Here is a 14492-nt window from a genome sequence, read left to right as displayed (position 1 = left end):
GCAACACTATGTTTTGTTGTGAGCTGCATGTAAATAAAGTTAATATAACCTAACATACTACAGTATGATATCTGCAGGTTATAAAATACACGTATGTCTATTCCCCATCTGAAGAGCATATGTTTGGCTATGTGCAAATATCTTCAATGCATTGAAAGGGCATACTTTTCTACCTATTTTACAAACATATGCACGTATATTTTACGTGCAAAAAAAAACCCCTTGCTCACAAAAAATCCTAATTTATCCACAGAAATCAGTATATTTTAAAATGGGCGCACGTAATTGAAATCACCGGTTGGCCGATACCTCCACCAGTTCACCCAGTCCTTCTCCAGTTCATCAAGACCTCCCACCCAACAACAGCATACAACGGATACCATTTGGGCTAGATAATTAGCAGGCGTAAAACTGCGCGAGTGCCTGTCTAAATGTATTCATGTGAATCTCATAAAATAGCAACTTATGTGCCTTCCTCTTGGCCCCACTCAAGAACACCCTTAGACCACTCCCTAAATGTGTGCAGGAAAATACCCGCGTTATTTCTGATGTTCATGAAATAGTACGTATGCAAGTACAAGCTACTTAGGTGCATGCTAATTCCACATGGGTAACGTTTTGGAAAGTTCACCCCAATGTTTTTACTTCTTAAAAAAAACCAAGGAAAGTAGTTGACTCCCTAAGTCTTTTTGTTAAAATTTAGAGTTTATTCATCTAAATTTCCAAAAATATGAACATAGCTCCATGCATTTCAATGCAAAAATGATAATTAAGCTGAACATTGGACTGAAACGCTGTTACACTGATCTTTTTGTCATAAGCACGGCAGTAAATCTCTTTAGAGTCAATTTAAAATGTTTGCTTGGCCGGTATTTGACTTTGCATCTCTGCTTCAGTCACTAGAAAAGGCTGAATTGGCTAATCTGATGCTGAGATGAGTGGCTGCAAATCGACAGTGCAAATAGCTTGAAATTGCCTTTTGATTTGGATCCAAGAATCTAGTTCTCTTTTGCTCTGCTGAAAAATTTTGGTTTTTTTTTTTTAAATAAAAAATGATGTCCTGTTTTCATACCCCTGGCCCCTCAAGGGCAGTGACTTGGATGCCAGCTGAAAGAGAAGTCTTTTTCTGAAGATAAAACTCTGGCGTGATGCGTATGTGCCAGCCAAGTGACGCCTCTGCTGCGGCAAGCGACCCCCCCCCCTTGGTCCTCTGGGAATCAAAAGCAGTGACCGCCGGTTAAGAGTCTTGCACCCTTTAGGTTTCAACACAAGAGGAAATCCAAGACCCACGTGTCCCGTGTGATGGTACGGAACTACTGCCGAGCCATGGGTTCACTGTTCGCGAAGAGGAGCCCTGTCGTAACTCATAATTCTCCTTTCACAGCAAACGGCTGTGGGCTAGCGGAAGCCATTTTTAATGAAGAGATCACCATTAGTGAAGACGTCGCTTCTGTTTCCAGGCTTAATTATAGATGTAAAAACAGTCCATAAAATGAAACGTAATGCTAAGAAAGGCTAAGTCAGCAACAATGCAGATATTTGTTTTCCTTTCAGTTCATGCTGGGGATACAAATGATGGACTGGAAGCGCTCTCTCTTGATTCTGCTCCCTGACACAATACAGTGCTAGTGTTTTCACGAAAAAAAAAAAAAATAGAGCTTAAGACACAAGGGTTCTGCCATATTTAAAATGCAAGAGTTCTTTTATTCACGAAGCGGCTGGGCACACCATCAACCAAACTGAGAAGAAGCTAATGCCTTAATTACCTTCACAAAGATGGCTGGGCAATTCAGCAGCCATGAACAAGATTTCCCTGGGGATTGTTTGCCCGGGTTCTACGGGTCTTCTGAACACTTGCCAAACTTCTAGAGGGCTTTCGTTGTATTTGCTAAAACAATCTTTCTAGGAATAACTGAACAGATAATGACCGTGCGGGATGATCGTCTGATGGTCTCAAGGCAGGGAAATGGTTCGATAAGGTGGGTGAGCCAGAGCCGGAGCGATGCTGGCTGGGATGAGCAGGAAGAGACTTAACCAGTAGACAAAGGGACGTGATACTGCCTCAACACAAGTCCTTGGTGAGCCCTCACTTAGAATGCTGAGGCTGACTTTTCAAACAAATTTTGGCCAGCTACATCAAGCTAATTTTCAACCAAATCTAACTGGCTAGATTTTCAGCTGAAAAATCGGCCCAAACCTAAGCAGTTGGAACTTAGCTGCCTACAGTCAGGGTGGCTCAGTCTCTGGGTGTTTAAATCAGCTGGCTAGGTGCTTTCCTGTCCTCTGGAAAAAAAAGAAATGCACAAGGCCATCAACCCCCTCCCCCTCCCACCCCCATCTCCTCTTCTACGCACTGGAAAAAAATAATGTAAGGGACTCCCACCTTCCAAAATCAAGACATCAAACCCCCACCATTGCCATGTCCCCTCATATCCTCCGGAATAAAGAAACACATGTGGTCATCATCCCCCCTCCTCAGATCCAAATATATCTAGATATCCATCAGCTGACAGCACCCACCTCCTGACCCTCCCTCAGCACAGGCTTTACTCCTGGCCTGGAGTCCAGCACTGGTCTGACAGCCACGCTGTTAGCGTTGCTCATTAAGTGGCTTTTTACGGGGCTCATTCGGTTGTTTTTTTTTTCACATGCCATGCATAGTTCTTTTGCATACAGGTTTCTCGCGTAGGACCCTAAATGCTCTATTCAAATTAGGTAACAGACTTTAGATGAATGAACAGTTCAGTCACTAGCAAGCCTGTAATTATAATGCTTGGAGAGGGATTTTCCTCATTCTGTACCTATGGGGGAAAAAAATTATAATTGAATAAGGTCCTACATTGACGTAAAAGTGATAGATATACTGCTGACACTTTTTATTGTCATTTAAAGCACCAAGGTTAATATCCAGCAGGGTGGCAGGCAGCAAGTTACCCAGGTGATATAGTCAGCAGGATGCTTTTCCCCCTGAATATACCCAGTTAAGTTTAAAAGTTTCCTTGGGGTAAACCTTAGACCTGCTCTCCTCTATGACCAGGTTTATCTGGCAGTGTTTAAGCTCCGCCCCCTGCACTGCCACTTTTATCCGAGTATGTTTTAACCAGGGTAATCACTTATCTGACTAACATGTACCCATTTGGTGGGGGACGGGACCCAGGAGAAGGGAGAGACTGAGTTAGGGAGGGACAGAGGGACAGCAATCTGGATGACTGAGCCTGTGCGCCTATGGGGTGGTAATATAGAGAGAGCTTGAGCTAGATGGATAGAACTGGGGGCTGGTGCCTGGGTCAGGAGGGAGAAAACAAGGTGGGCGGGTCAGGAGTGAGCTGTGGAGAGGGGCTCAGGCATGGAAGGGGCGGAGCCTATGATATTTACAGAATTCCTGGGGGAATTCTGTGCCATAAATTGAAACATTCTGCATCGTATTTTTAAATTATTGCTCAAACATATTGATTGTATTGTGTGACTATGACAAATATAGAATGCAGAATTTTAAAAGCCGCGCACAGAATTTCTACACAGAATTCATCTAGGTTTATTCCTACCCCTACTGAAATATAAGGTTTATCTTTAAAAGACCTGACCTCTCACCTCCGGCTCTCTTTACGTGCCCAATCCCCTGATGTAAGTTAGCTGTAGATATGTGGAGAAAGGTAATTGGGTTTAAACATATTTATAAAAGAAAAATAAATGTGAATGAATATATATATATATATATGTGTGTGTGTGTTAGTCTGAAAGATGTGGAAGTGTGATAGTAGCAAAGGCTGACATCTTGACAGCGTTGGTGGACACAAACTTTGGCTACTACGACCATTTTTCTGTACGCTTTCATATACTTGATAATCAAATGTGTGCTTTCCTGTGCAATAAGAGTAGATTACAGGAGTATTCTATTGGGAAGGCCTAGTGGTAATTATGGATATCCTCACAGTGCTTGGCCGGTAGGAGGCTGAATATGTGGGAGGACACTGGAAAACACTGTTGGTAAATGATTTGCTAATGAGCTGGCTCGGAAGGATGAAGGAAAAAAAAAGTGCATATGGACGGAATACAATTAACAGCATTTTTCTTTTTAAAAGGAAACTCAAGTTATAATCTCAAAACAAATCTGCCCTGTAACTGAGGAGCAGTACCAAGCTTTGGCTGGTCTCTGGTGCCATTCCCCCACCTGGAAACAGGGGTCACGTAGTTGCCAGGAAATACGCCCGACATGCCGGTTCGGAGAGATGTCCCCTTGAACCATCCATCCTGGCATTTTTCGATGACTCTGTACATCTCGCCTTTCCGTAGCTCGAGTTCATCGTTCTTCTGTGGCTTGTAGGCATAGAGTGCCAGGTATCTGTGGAAAGGAACACACGAGTCGGACCATGAAGTCAAGCAAAAAAAATAAAAATAAAATCTTAACCTATTTCATGAGAACAAACAGTACACGCCACCCAGACAGAGATTTCCATGTCAGAACAGTCCCAGTCTAAGGAGCCACCAGCCTACACTGAGGTGAATCCCAGTGCCCCTGATACACATCTATGTAGAAATGAACTGGAAAAAGCCATGGTCAGAGGCGAAGGCTGCAGAGGACACAACAGTTCAGCAGGCACACACTCCCATGAGAAAAGGAAGGAGTCTGTCATGCACCATTCAGCTCAGGGATTTCGACCTCTTCCTGCCTGGATAAAATAGTAGGGCTGTCCTGTTGGATATGTGTAAATAAAGTTGTAGGTGACTTTTTTTTTTTTTTTTACTGGACTAGCTTTATATTTCTTTATTTATTTTCTACCTAGACTCCATATTCCTAAGAAGCTCACAGGGGATAACGTATAAAAAAAAAAAATCAAGAATATCATACAATTATCTAATTTAAAAACATATTAAATACCAATAATATATAATTAAAAACCGAGCTATTAGAAATCAAGTTATAAACACTCTAAAAATACTCGGTGCGCACCCTAAGAGTGCTCTGAGCACGACCGACCCAAAATTACAGCTTAACCTATCAAATATCAAATTTGCAAACACAGAAAGGCCCTTGAAGAGTTCTCCCAGGATGTAATTTAACAATTTTTCCCTAAGATAGGCTGGGCCCTAAAAGCATCTTAAATTACATCCAAAAACAAATGGGCAGCCGATGCAAATGTGCGAGAACTGGGGGTGTTGGGATCCTTTTAGCCACATCCTGTCACCAAGGGGCCGAGCGCACTGTTAACCTGCAGTCGGACGCGGGTAGAATAGGCACTAATCAATCTCCTAATGCAATAAGGGGATTAGCGCCTATTCAACGTGCGTCCAAGGCGGAGTGAATCTAATAGCGCTCAGCACATGCAAATGCATGTGAATGAGGCTATAAGGCATTCGCTCCCGATGCAAAAAGAGAAAAAGTGATATTAAGTAGGATGAAAAATAAAAGAAACAAAAAAAGTTAAAAAAAAATAATAGACAGTTGGACCCATCACGAAAACCGACGCCAAGTTTATCGGCGTCGGTTTTCAACTGGCGGACAGCCGTCACGAAAACAGACGCCGATAAACCTGGCATCAATTTTCGTGACTGCTGTCCGCCGATAAGGAAAACCGATGCCGGGTCTATCGGTGTTGGTTTTCGTGACCATCATGAAAACTGACGCCAATAAACTCAGCGTCGGTTTTCCTTACCGGTGGACGGCAGTCACGAAAACCGATTGTGTTTGCGATAGCAAGGATGTGCTAGGGTCACGCAAGCGACCCTAGCGACTCCTTGCTAATGTGACCCCCTTATTTAAATATTGCATGGCGCCCCCCTTGGGGCGACTGTTCAGCGCCCGCTTTCTACGCGACTTTATTGCATCGGCTCCCAAGTGTGTAGAAGTATTTTGTATTGTCTGGAGACAATGAATATTTTTCTCTGGCAGACCACTGTATAGCTTGAGTTTGCCTTAACATGGCTTTTATTTGAGGATATTTGTTTCTATTTGGATCTTAGCTGAGATTACTTTTCGCTTTGTGCTTAGCGATGGATTTGAGGTTCTGTCTTTGTACTTTATTGTATGGTGTCTTATGAATTTGTTTTATTTATGACTGTAACTTAATGTTATATGGTTGGTATCAGTGTTGTGTTTTTGCTGTCATATTATCATGTCTATCATTGTGATTTTATTATGCCTTTGTATCTCAACGTTGATTGCCTTGAGCCTGTATTTAATTTTGAGATAATTACCATGTGTATGACAGTTGCCATTTTCAATGTACTCAAAAAAATCGCAAAGCTGTCTTACTCGGTGCTGTTGATAGAAAGAACTTTATATAACAAAACTAATATGTGCATGAAAAATTCTATATCAAAATCATCTAATACCAGAGTTTTATTTAATGGCAGAGAAGAAGCTTTTTTGAACCTAAAAGATTTCTGATTTTTAGCTCTAGGTTTATTTTAAGCTTATTTAAAACTAACCACAGCCTAGCAGGTTTTACCTTTTTGATTGCCTCTTTTTCAGTTAAAGGGCCAATGGAAAGTATACAAAGAAGCATATCCATATCTCACTGGCAAAAAAAAAAAAATATTATAACTTGGACCACAAATTCGATCCCCCAAGGATTTCACAGAAATATGAAATAAAACAGGGGACCCTTGCGGGTATCCCCATAAAAACCACTGCCAACTTGTGATGCATTCTTTCCTGAAACTAACTTTTGTATTCATAGTCTCATAAAAAAAAAAGTCCTAAACTGAAATTAAGAATGCCCCACCAATCCCAACATTTGATGAATGATCCAGCAAAATTACACCATCGATTGTATCAAATGCTGCTGTAGGATTTCCCATTGGATTGTCCATTAGGTCCGGTAGCACAGTTTCCACGGCCCAAGTGTAAATCTGGACTGACTGGGGCCTAAGACATTATTCTTTACAAGGAACATCTTCAGTTGCACTGCTACAGCACTTTTAATATTATTACTTGAAATTGGCAAATTTGACGTTGGTTTGCAGTTCCCTATAACTTTACTATTGTTTGTTTTTGTTTTTTTAAAGCTGGGGATGCGTTCCTTTGCATTTACAGCAGTCACTCGTGCTTCCTTCCCGCTGCAAAGCATTTATATTTATTTCACTCTGTATATCAACAGATTCTTCTTCCTCTTACGCTGTAGGCTGTAAATAAACGGTAATAAGTAGCAGAGTACAAAACATTTAGTTACAACTCGTGAGCACGCTCAACTTGATCCACTTGGCTTCATGTGTACATGGTACAACAGCCCCAAATCAAGTGAGTATATTTTGTTAGTCACCAGATGGGGGAGGCCATGCCACAAACTCTTGGTTCAGTATGCACAGTGATAGCAAGTCTATGCACCATCTGCTGTTGCTGGCCTGATGTGAAACGTAAGGATGAGCCAAAAGAGCAGAGAGCTTTAATTTATCCTCCAGACATGGCAAAGCTGCTCTTGGAAGTCTTAAAGAAAAGAATATTTTGGAGACTCCAGAAAAGTGAAATACTTTGCTTCCTTCTTCTTAGAACTTTTATTAAATGAAAACTTTCTAAATTGGGGTTAATCCGAGACCCACTGGAGACCTCTTCAGCTTCAAACACAAAGTGATGTGAAGATGGCCAGGTTCTACTGCTTCTCGATCTGCTAATTCACTCAAGAATGAGATTTTGTGATTTTCAGTACCTGGCGCAGGCAATTATGAGAGTGACATCAATAAAAGTTATCCTAGAGTGGTCATTAATTACTATAGCGCTTATCACAATATTCCAACAAATGAAAGGTAAAGAAACTCTTTGGGTGAAAGACAAGAGCAAGATGATCACAAGAAAAAGCTCCTACACACACAGAAGATGGAAGCATGGGCCGGACCAGTGGATCAGTGACAATACTGGCTTGGGTCTTTGGCTCTCTGGGTTGGCAGGGGCTGGGAATGCTGTGGAGTCCCATGATCATAGAGTACATGTGAGTACCAATGACACAGAATGATGTGGGAGGGAGGTTCTGGAAGCCAAATTTAGGATCTTAAGTAGAAAGCTGATATCCAGAACCTCTAGGGTAGCACTCTCTGAAATTCTCCCTGTTCCACGCGCAGGTGCCCAGAGGAAGACAGAGCTCCGGAGTCTCAATGCGTGGATGAGACGATGGTGCAAGGAAGAGGGATTCAGTTTTGCAAGGAACTGGGGAAGCTTTTTGGCAAGGGAGAATCTCTTCCGAAAGGATGGGTTCCACCTTTACCAAAGAGGAACCAGCCTCCTGGCTGGTTCCTCTTTGGCATCCTTTAAAAAGGAGATAGAGCAACTTTTAAACTAGAACAAGGGGGAAAGCTGACAGTTGCTCAGCAGCGCATAGCTCAGAGGGAAGTATCTTCAAAAGATATTAATGAAACAGGAGAGTTAGGGCAGCCCAACAGAGAGGTTCCAATAAAAACAAATGTAGTCCATGTGCCTATATGTAAAAAAAATCACCAAAGATTACAAATGATCCCTGCCAACTGATAAGCAGGTTGTTAATACAAACAAAAAACACACTTTGGAATGTCTGTATGCCAATGCCAGAAGTCTGAGAAGTAAGACGGGAGAGTTAGAGTGTTTAGCAGCAAATGATGAGATTGACATAATAGGCATCTCAGAGACCTGATGGAAGGAGGATAACCAATGGGGCAGTTCTATACCAGTGATAGGGTGGATTAACTTGGTGAGGAGGGGGGTACTTTATGTTCAGGTTGGCATGGAGTCCAAAAGAAGGAGATTAAATGCATAGTAGAATGTTTATGGGTAGAAATCCCATGTGTGTTGAGTAAGAGTATAGCAATATGGGTATACTACTGTCCACCTGGTCAAAATGATCAGATGGACGATGAAATACTAAGAGAAATTAGGGAAGCTAACAAATTTGGCAGTGCAGTAACAATGGGAGATTTCAATTACCCCATTATTGACTGAGTAAATGTATCATCGGGACACGCTAGAGAGGTAAAGTTCTTGGATGGAATAAATGACAGTTTTATGGAGCAATTGGTTCAGGAACCGAGGAGAGAGGGAGAAATGTTGGATCTAATTGTTAGAGAGATGTAGGATTTGGTGTGAGACGTTACGGTGGTGGGGCCACTTGGCAATAGTGATCATAATATGATCCAATTAGAATTAATGACTGGAAGGGGGACAATAAGTAAATCTACAGTTCTAGCACTAAACTTTCAAAAGGGAAACTTTGATAAAATGAGGAAATAAGAAAAAATTGAAAGGTGCAGTTACAAAGGTTAAGACTGAACAATAGGCCTAGACATTGTTTATAAAATACCGTCTTAGAAGCTCAGTTAAGATTTATTCCATGCATTAAGAAAGGTGAAAGGAAGGCCAAATGACTGCCGGCATGGTTAAAAGGCGAGGTGAGAGAGGCTATTTTAGTCAAAAGAACTTCCTTCAAAAATTGGAAGATTGATCTATCTGAAGAAAATAAGGAAAAAGCATAAGCATTGGTAAGTATATATGTAAAACATTGATAAGACAGGCTAAGAGAGAATTTGAAAATAAGCTGGCTTTAGAGCAAAAATTCATAATAAAAACTTTAAAAAATATATCTGAAGCAGGAAGCCTGCAAGGGAGTTGGTTGGACCGTTAAATAATAAAGGGATTAAAGAGGCATTTAGGGGCGATAAGGCCATTGTGGAAAGATGAAATGAATTCTTTTATTCAGTATTTACTAATAAGGTTGTTAGGGAGATTCCCATTCCAGTAACATTTTTTCAAAGGTAAGCATTCAGATGAACTGAACCAAATCACAATGAACCTGAAAGATGTAGTAGGCCAGATTGACAAACTGAAGAGTAGCAAATCACCTGGGACAGAAGGTATAAACCCTAGGATTCTGAAAGAACTGAAAAATGAAATGTGATTTATTACTAGTAATTCGTAACCTATCATTAAAATCGTCCATTGTACCTGAAGACTGAAGGGTGGCCAATATTTAAAAAAGGGCTCCAGATGTGATCCAGGAAACTATAGACCTCGGTGCCAGGAAAAATCATGGAAACTATTCTAAAGAACAAAATCACAGAACATATAGAAAGACATGGTTTAATGGGATACAGCCAGCATGAATTTACCCAAGGGAAGTCTTGCCTCACAAATCTGCTTCATTTTTTTGAAGGGGTTAATATGTGGATAAAGGTGAGCAAGAGATGTAGTGTATTTGGATTTTCAGAAGGCACTGACAAAGTCTCCCATGAGAGACTCCTAAGAAAATTAAAAAGTCATGGGCTAGGAGGCGATGTCTTTTTTGTGGACCGCAAACTGGTTAAAAGACAGGAAACAGAGAGTAGGATTAAATGATCAGTTTTCTCAGTGGAGAAAGGTAAAGAGTGGAGTGCCTCAGGGACCTGCGCTTTTTAATATATTTATAAATGATCTGGAAAGGAATATGACGAGTGAGGTTATCAAATTTGCAGATGATACAAAATTATTCAGAGTAGTTAAATCACAAGCGGATTGTGATACATTACAGGAGGACCTTGCAAGACTGGAAGATTGGGCATCCAAATGGCAGATGAAATTTAATGTGGACAAGTGCAAGGTGTTGCATATAGGGAAAAATAACCCTTGCTGTAGTTACACAATGTTAGGTTCTATATTAGGAGCTACCACCCAGGAAAAAGATCTAGGCATCATGGTGGATAATACTTTGAAATCGTCGGCTCAGTGTGCTGCAGCAGTCAAAACAGCCAACAGGAATTATTGGAAAGGGAATGGTTAATAAAATGGAAAATGTCATAATGCCTCTGTATCGCTCCATGGTGAGACCTTAGCTTGAGTACTGTGAGCAGTTCTGGTACCACATTTCAAAAAAGATACAGTTGCAGTAGAAAAGGCACAGAGAAAGGCAATCAAAATGATAAAGGGGATGGAAAAACTCCCCTATGAGGAAAGGCTGAAGAGGTTAGGGTTATTCAGCTTGGAAAAGAGACGGCTGAGGGGGGGATATGATACAGGTCAATAAAATCATTAATGGGCTAGAATAGGTAAAATGTGATTCCATTATTTACTCTTTCAGATAACAGACAGGCTGGGGGGCACTCCTTGAAGTTAGCAAATAGCACATTTAAAACAAATCAAAGACAATTATTTTTCATTCAAAGCATAATTAAGCTCTGGAATTCATTGCCAGAGGATGTGGTAAAGGCAGTTTGCCTAGCTGAGTTAAAAAAGGTTTGGACAAGTTCCTGGAGGAGGAGAAGTCCATAAACTGCTATTAATGAAGCTGACTTAGGGAATAGCCACTGCTTGTTGCCGGCATTAGTAGCATGGGTTCAATGTAATGTTTGCCAGGTACTTGTGCCTTGCATTGGTCCTTGTTGGAAACAGGATGCTGGTTTGATGGACCCTCTGTCTGACCCAGCATGGCCATATCTTATGTTATATTGAAGGTGCTCTGGTGCATGGCTCCCAGCTGAACACTGTCACTGCAATGACCGGACTGAGTATGTTGGACGGGGGATATAAAATAGGTATTTGCAAATGGAAGCTCATGGCGCCAGTTCCCAAGCCCTGGTTCTGATTAACCTGGAGGGTGGGTCTAAAAAAACAGTTGGCAGCACATAAGCACTACTTGGCCCACCCAACCTGCCTATCTGTGCCAGTCTGCTTTGCTGCCATCGGGCCCATCCTCAATCTCTGCTTCTGAGATTCCTTTGTGTCTGTCCCAAGCTTGAACTCTCTTGGTGTTCTGGCTCCCTACCACGTCTGCTGGAAGTCTGTGCCAGGTGTCCCTCCATCCGCTCGGTTAAAAAATATATTCTCGGATTCCTTTTCAGCCTGCCTCCTAATTTACTTACGTTCATAACGGTGTCGGTAAAATGCACTTACAAAAACTCTAAGGGAAAAGCACCGTCTCAGGCATTACATGCAAATCAGAACCAAAAAAATGGGGGACTTTAATTTGTTTACTGAAAATGAAATTATCTTTTTTTTGGCTAATGCTAGAGTTTTAAGTAAGTTTTTTGCTTGTAACTGGACTCTTTCCTGTTCAGACGGCGTATGGATGTTACTGCAGCCCTGGAATGTAAACACGTCTGACTTAAACCGCCGCCACTGCGGTTCATTGCCTTGGACGTTTTTCCCGATACCTTCCAAGACTTCTGGGGAGAGTTTGAGCCTGAAGCCTATGGCCAAAAAAAAAAAAAGCAAGCTAGATGTTATCGTGGAGCGATTAACGATTTCATACACGAGCTGGATCCACGCAGCAAAATGCTTAGCACCTCTGCAGAGGCCGGACAGCTGAACGAAGAGCGTTTTGCTGAAACCACAAAACGTAATATCTATTCCTCTCCTTTTCCCCCTTAGGTCCCAGCCCGCTGAGACATCGCTCCAGTGCTCCTCTTAACAAAGGCTAAGCCAGGGCCCCCCAGGAAAGACCGCGCAGGGAATCCGATCGGCTCCTCGCTTAGCGACCGCTCGTGCTGCGTCGGTAGGCGGTTAGCGCGGCAAAGCACCGACCAAGGAAGGTTCCGGGCTGGATCTGCGCCGGGCCCTGGGAAACCTGTTACGCCAGGCAGCAACGAACGGCAAGGGGGGGGGGGGGGGGCCCACACACACAGCAGAAATCGAGATTCCACCAGCGCACATAGCACTAACACGTGCTAACCTTTGTGCTCCTTTTAAACAATTGTATGTATGTTTTCGTTAATAATTTAACTTTTAGTAATGTTGTTTAGCTTCTTGCTTTATTTACAATTATTTTGTTACAGATATTTCAATGTATTAGACTAAGGAATTTTATTTCCTGCTTATACTGTTTCATTGTAAACCGGTTTGATATGCATTTGATGCATGAAAATCGGTATATAAAAATTAAAAATAAATAAATAAATAAATTATCTATCTGGCACATTAGGAGAAAAAACCCTTTATTTCTTTTTGGGCCCGGCAAATGCCTGCAGCTCCTTTGGGCTGCCTCTTCAATCAGAACCGCCTCCACTGGGCCCTTATTTTTTGTTTAAAAGTTTTAGCCCACTTTCCTAAAAGTGCATTACAAGGTTTCGACGGAATAATGGGGCAAAAAAAATGAAAGGACCGGACATGACCCTTAAGAAAAATTTTAACAACATTCATTGATGTAAACTACCATAATGCATCACTTACAGGCCACGGAAATTCAGAGGTACAGCGAGCCTTCGTTGATAGCTACTGCAGGGGTTTCTCCCTCCCAGTCGCTGCAGTGAAAATCCTCAGCAGGCTCTCTCTGGGATCCCATAACTGTGGGCCCTAATGAGTAAATCCCTCATGCACGCTGGGAAAGCGCTGATGGAAACGTTATGTGTTTTGCCGGCCCTTGGGCCGCGATCCTAAAGAGGCAGCAAGCTCACAGTGACTTGGCTCCCCACAATCACATGGTCCCCTCAAAGTAAAATGCTCCCTCCCTCCACGGCAGAGCACCATCTCCCCCCCCAGGAAGACCTGCCCCTTCCCACCCAATATATATATTTACCCCCCATGCTGATCGCCAGCCCCCCCCTCACTGCTGGACCCCCACCCTTGCCATCAGGAGCACCCAAGATGTAATGGGGCAGGAGTAAATCCCCAGTCGCTCCAGTCCCACTGCCATCATAATCAAAAACTGAACTGGCTGACCCACGGCCCCTCGTGTGCGGAATGAAAGATGCCTTGGGTTAGTTGGCGTCACTTTGGATTGTGGCGCTGGCAGGGTGGCAGTGACTAGGGATCGCGCCTGCTGCGTTACAACTCTTGATGTGTAGTTAAACTTTCCTGGGTTTACTGTGGACTGCAATGTTTGTCACGATCCAGCCTTCTTTAATATCAGCGAGCTGCTTTGCATGCAAATGCGGCTCGTGCGTAGTTTCCTCACCAAAACCTTTTCTGTGCAAAATTCAACATTTAACATGCATTGCTGGCTTAGTAGAATAGGTGCCTCACCCCTAGATTTACAAAAAAAAAAAAAAAAGCATCCGTGCTTAAAAAAAAAAAAAGGGGTGTGTGGTTAAGCTAATTTCCCTGCTCCCGCACAAAGTGCGATAAATATAACACACCTGGATTATTTTTTGCTTCATGCGCTGATTCATACACTGAGTGTGCATTACCGGGAAAAGGTTTTTTTTTTATTTTTATCACGCATGCCATTCAGGAGGGAGAGAGAGGGAGACTAATATGTCACTAATATGTAAGAGGGGGCACTTTGGACTCAGAGTGGGGTTTAGGGTGGTGGGGTAGGTTTAGAGGGGAGGTTTTACATACACAGTAGAAGGTACGAACAGGAAAGTAAACATCGCTGAAGATTTTCTGCCATTTCAGTCGATGAAAGGAACAAGAGGAGTTGATTTGTACAATGCACTCTCTACCTAGCTTCAAACAAACTAGGTAGAGAGTGCATCAAGCTAGGTAGAGAGTGCATTGTACAAATCAACTCTTCTTGTACCTTTCATCAACTAAAATGACAGAAAATCTTCAGTGATGCGTACTTTCTTCTTCATACCTCCTACAGTTTATAAAACCACCCCTCTAAACCTACCCCATCCCC

At 42.3% G+C, this 14492-nt stretch overlaps 1 protein-coding gene across 2 annotated transcripts in view; it reads right to left on the bottom strand.

The window, feature by feature from the left end:
* The window catches only part of SH3RF3 (SH3 domain containing ring finger 3), a 477464-nt gene that overhangs the window by 81227 nt on the left and 381745 nt on the right, over nt 1-14492 (bottom strand). For both annotated transcript variants that reach the window (XM_029604598.1, XM_029604599.1), the window contains one exon: nt 4172-4342. In XM_029604598.1, the coding sequence (XP_029460458.1) occupies nt 4172-4342 (171 nt within the window). The remainder of the gene's footprint in view (nt 1-4171; nt 4343-14492) is intronic.

Source organism: Rhinatrema bivittatum, chromosome 5, assembly GCF_901001135.1.
Source record: "Rhinatrema bivittatum chromosome 5, aRhiBiv1.1, whole genome shotgun sequence".
NCBI lineage: Eukaryota > Metazoa > Chordata > Amphibia > Gymnophiona > Rhinatrematidae > Rhinatrema > Rhinatrema bivittatum.
This window is presented reverse-complemented; position numbering and strand designations above follow the sequence as displayed.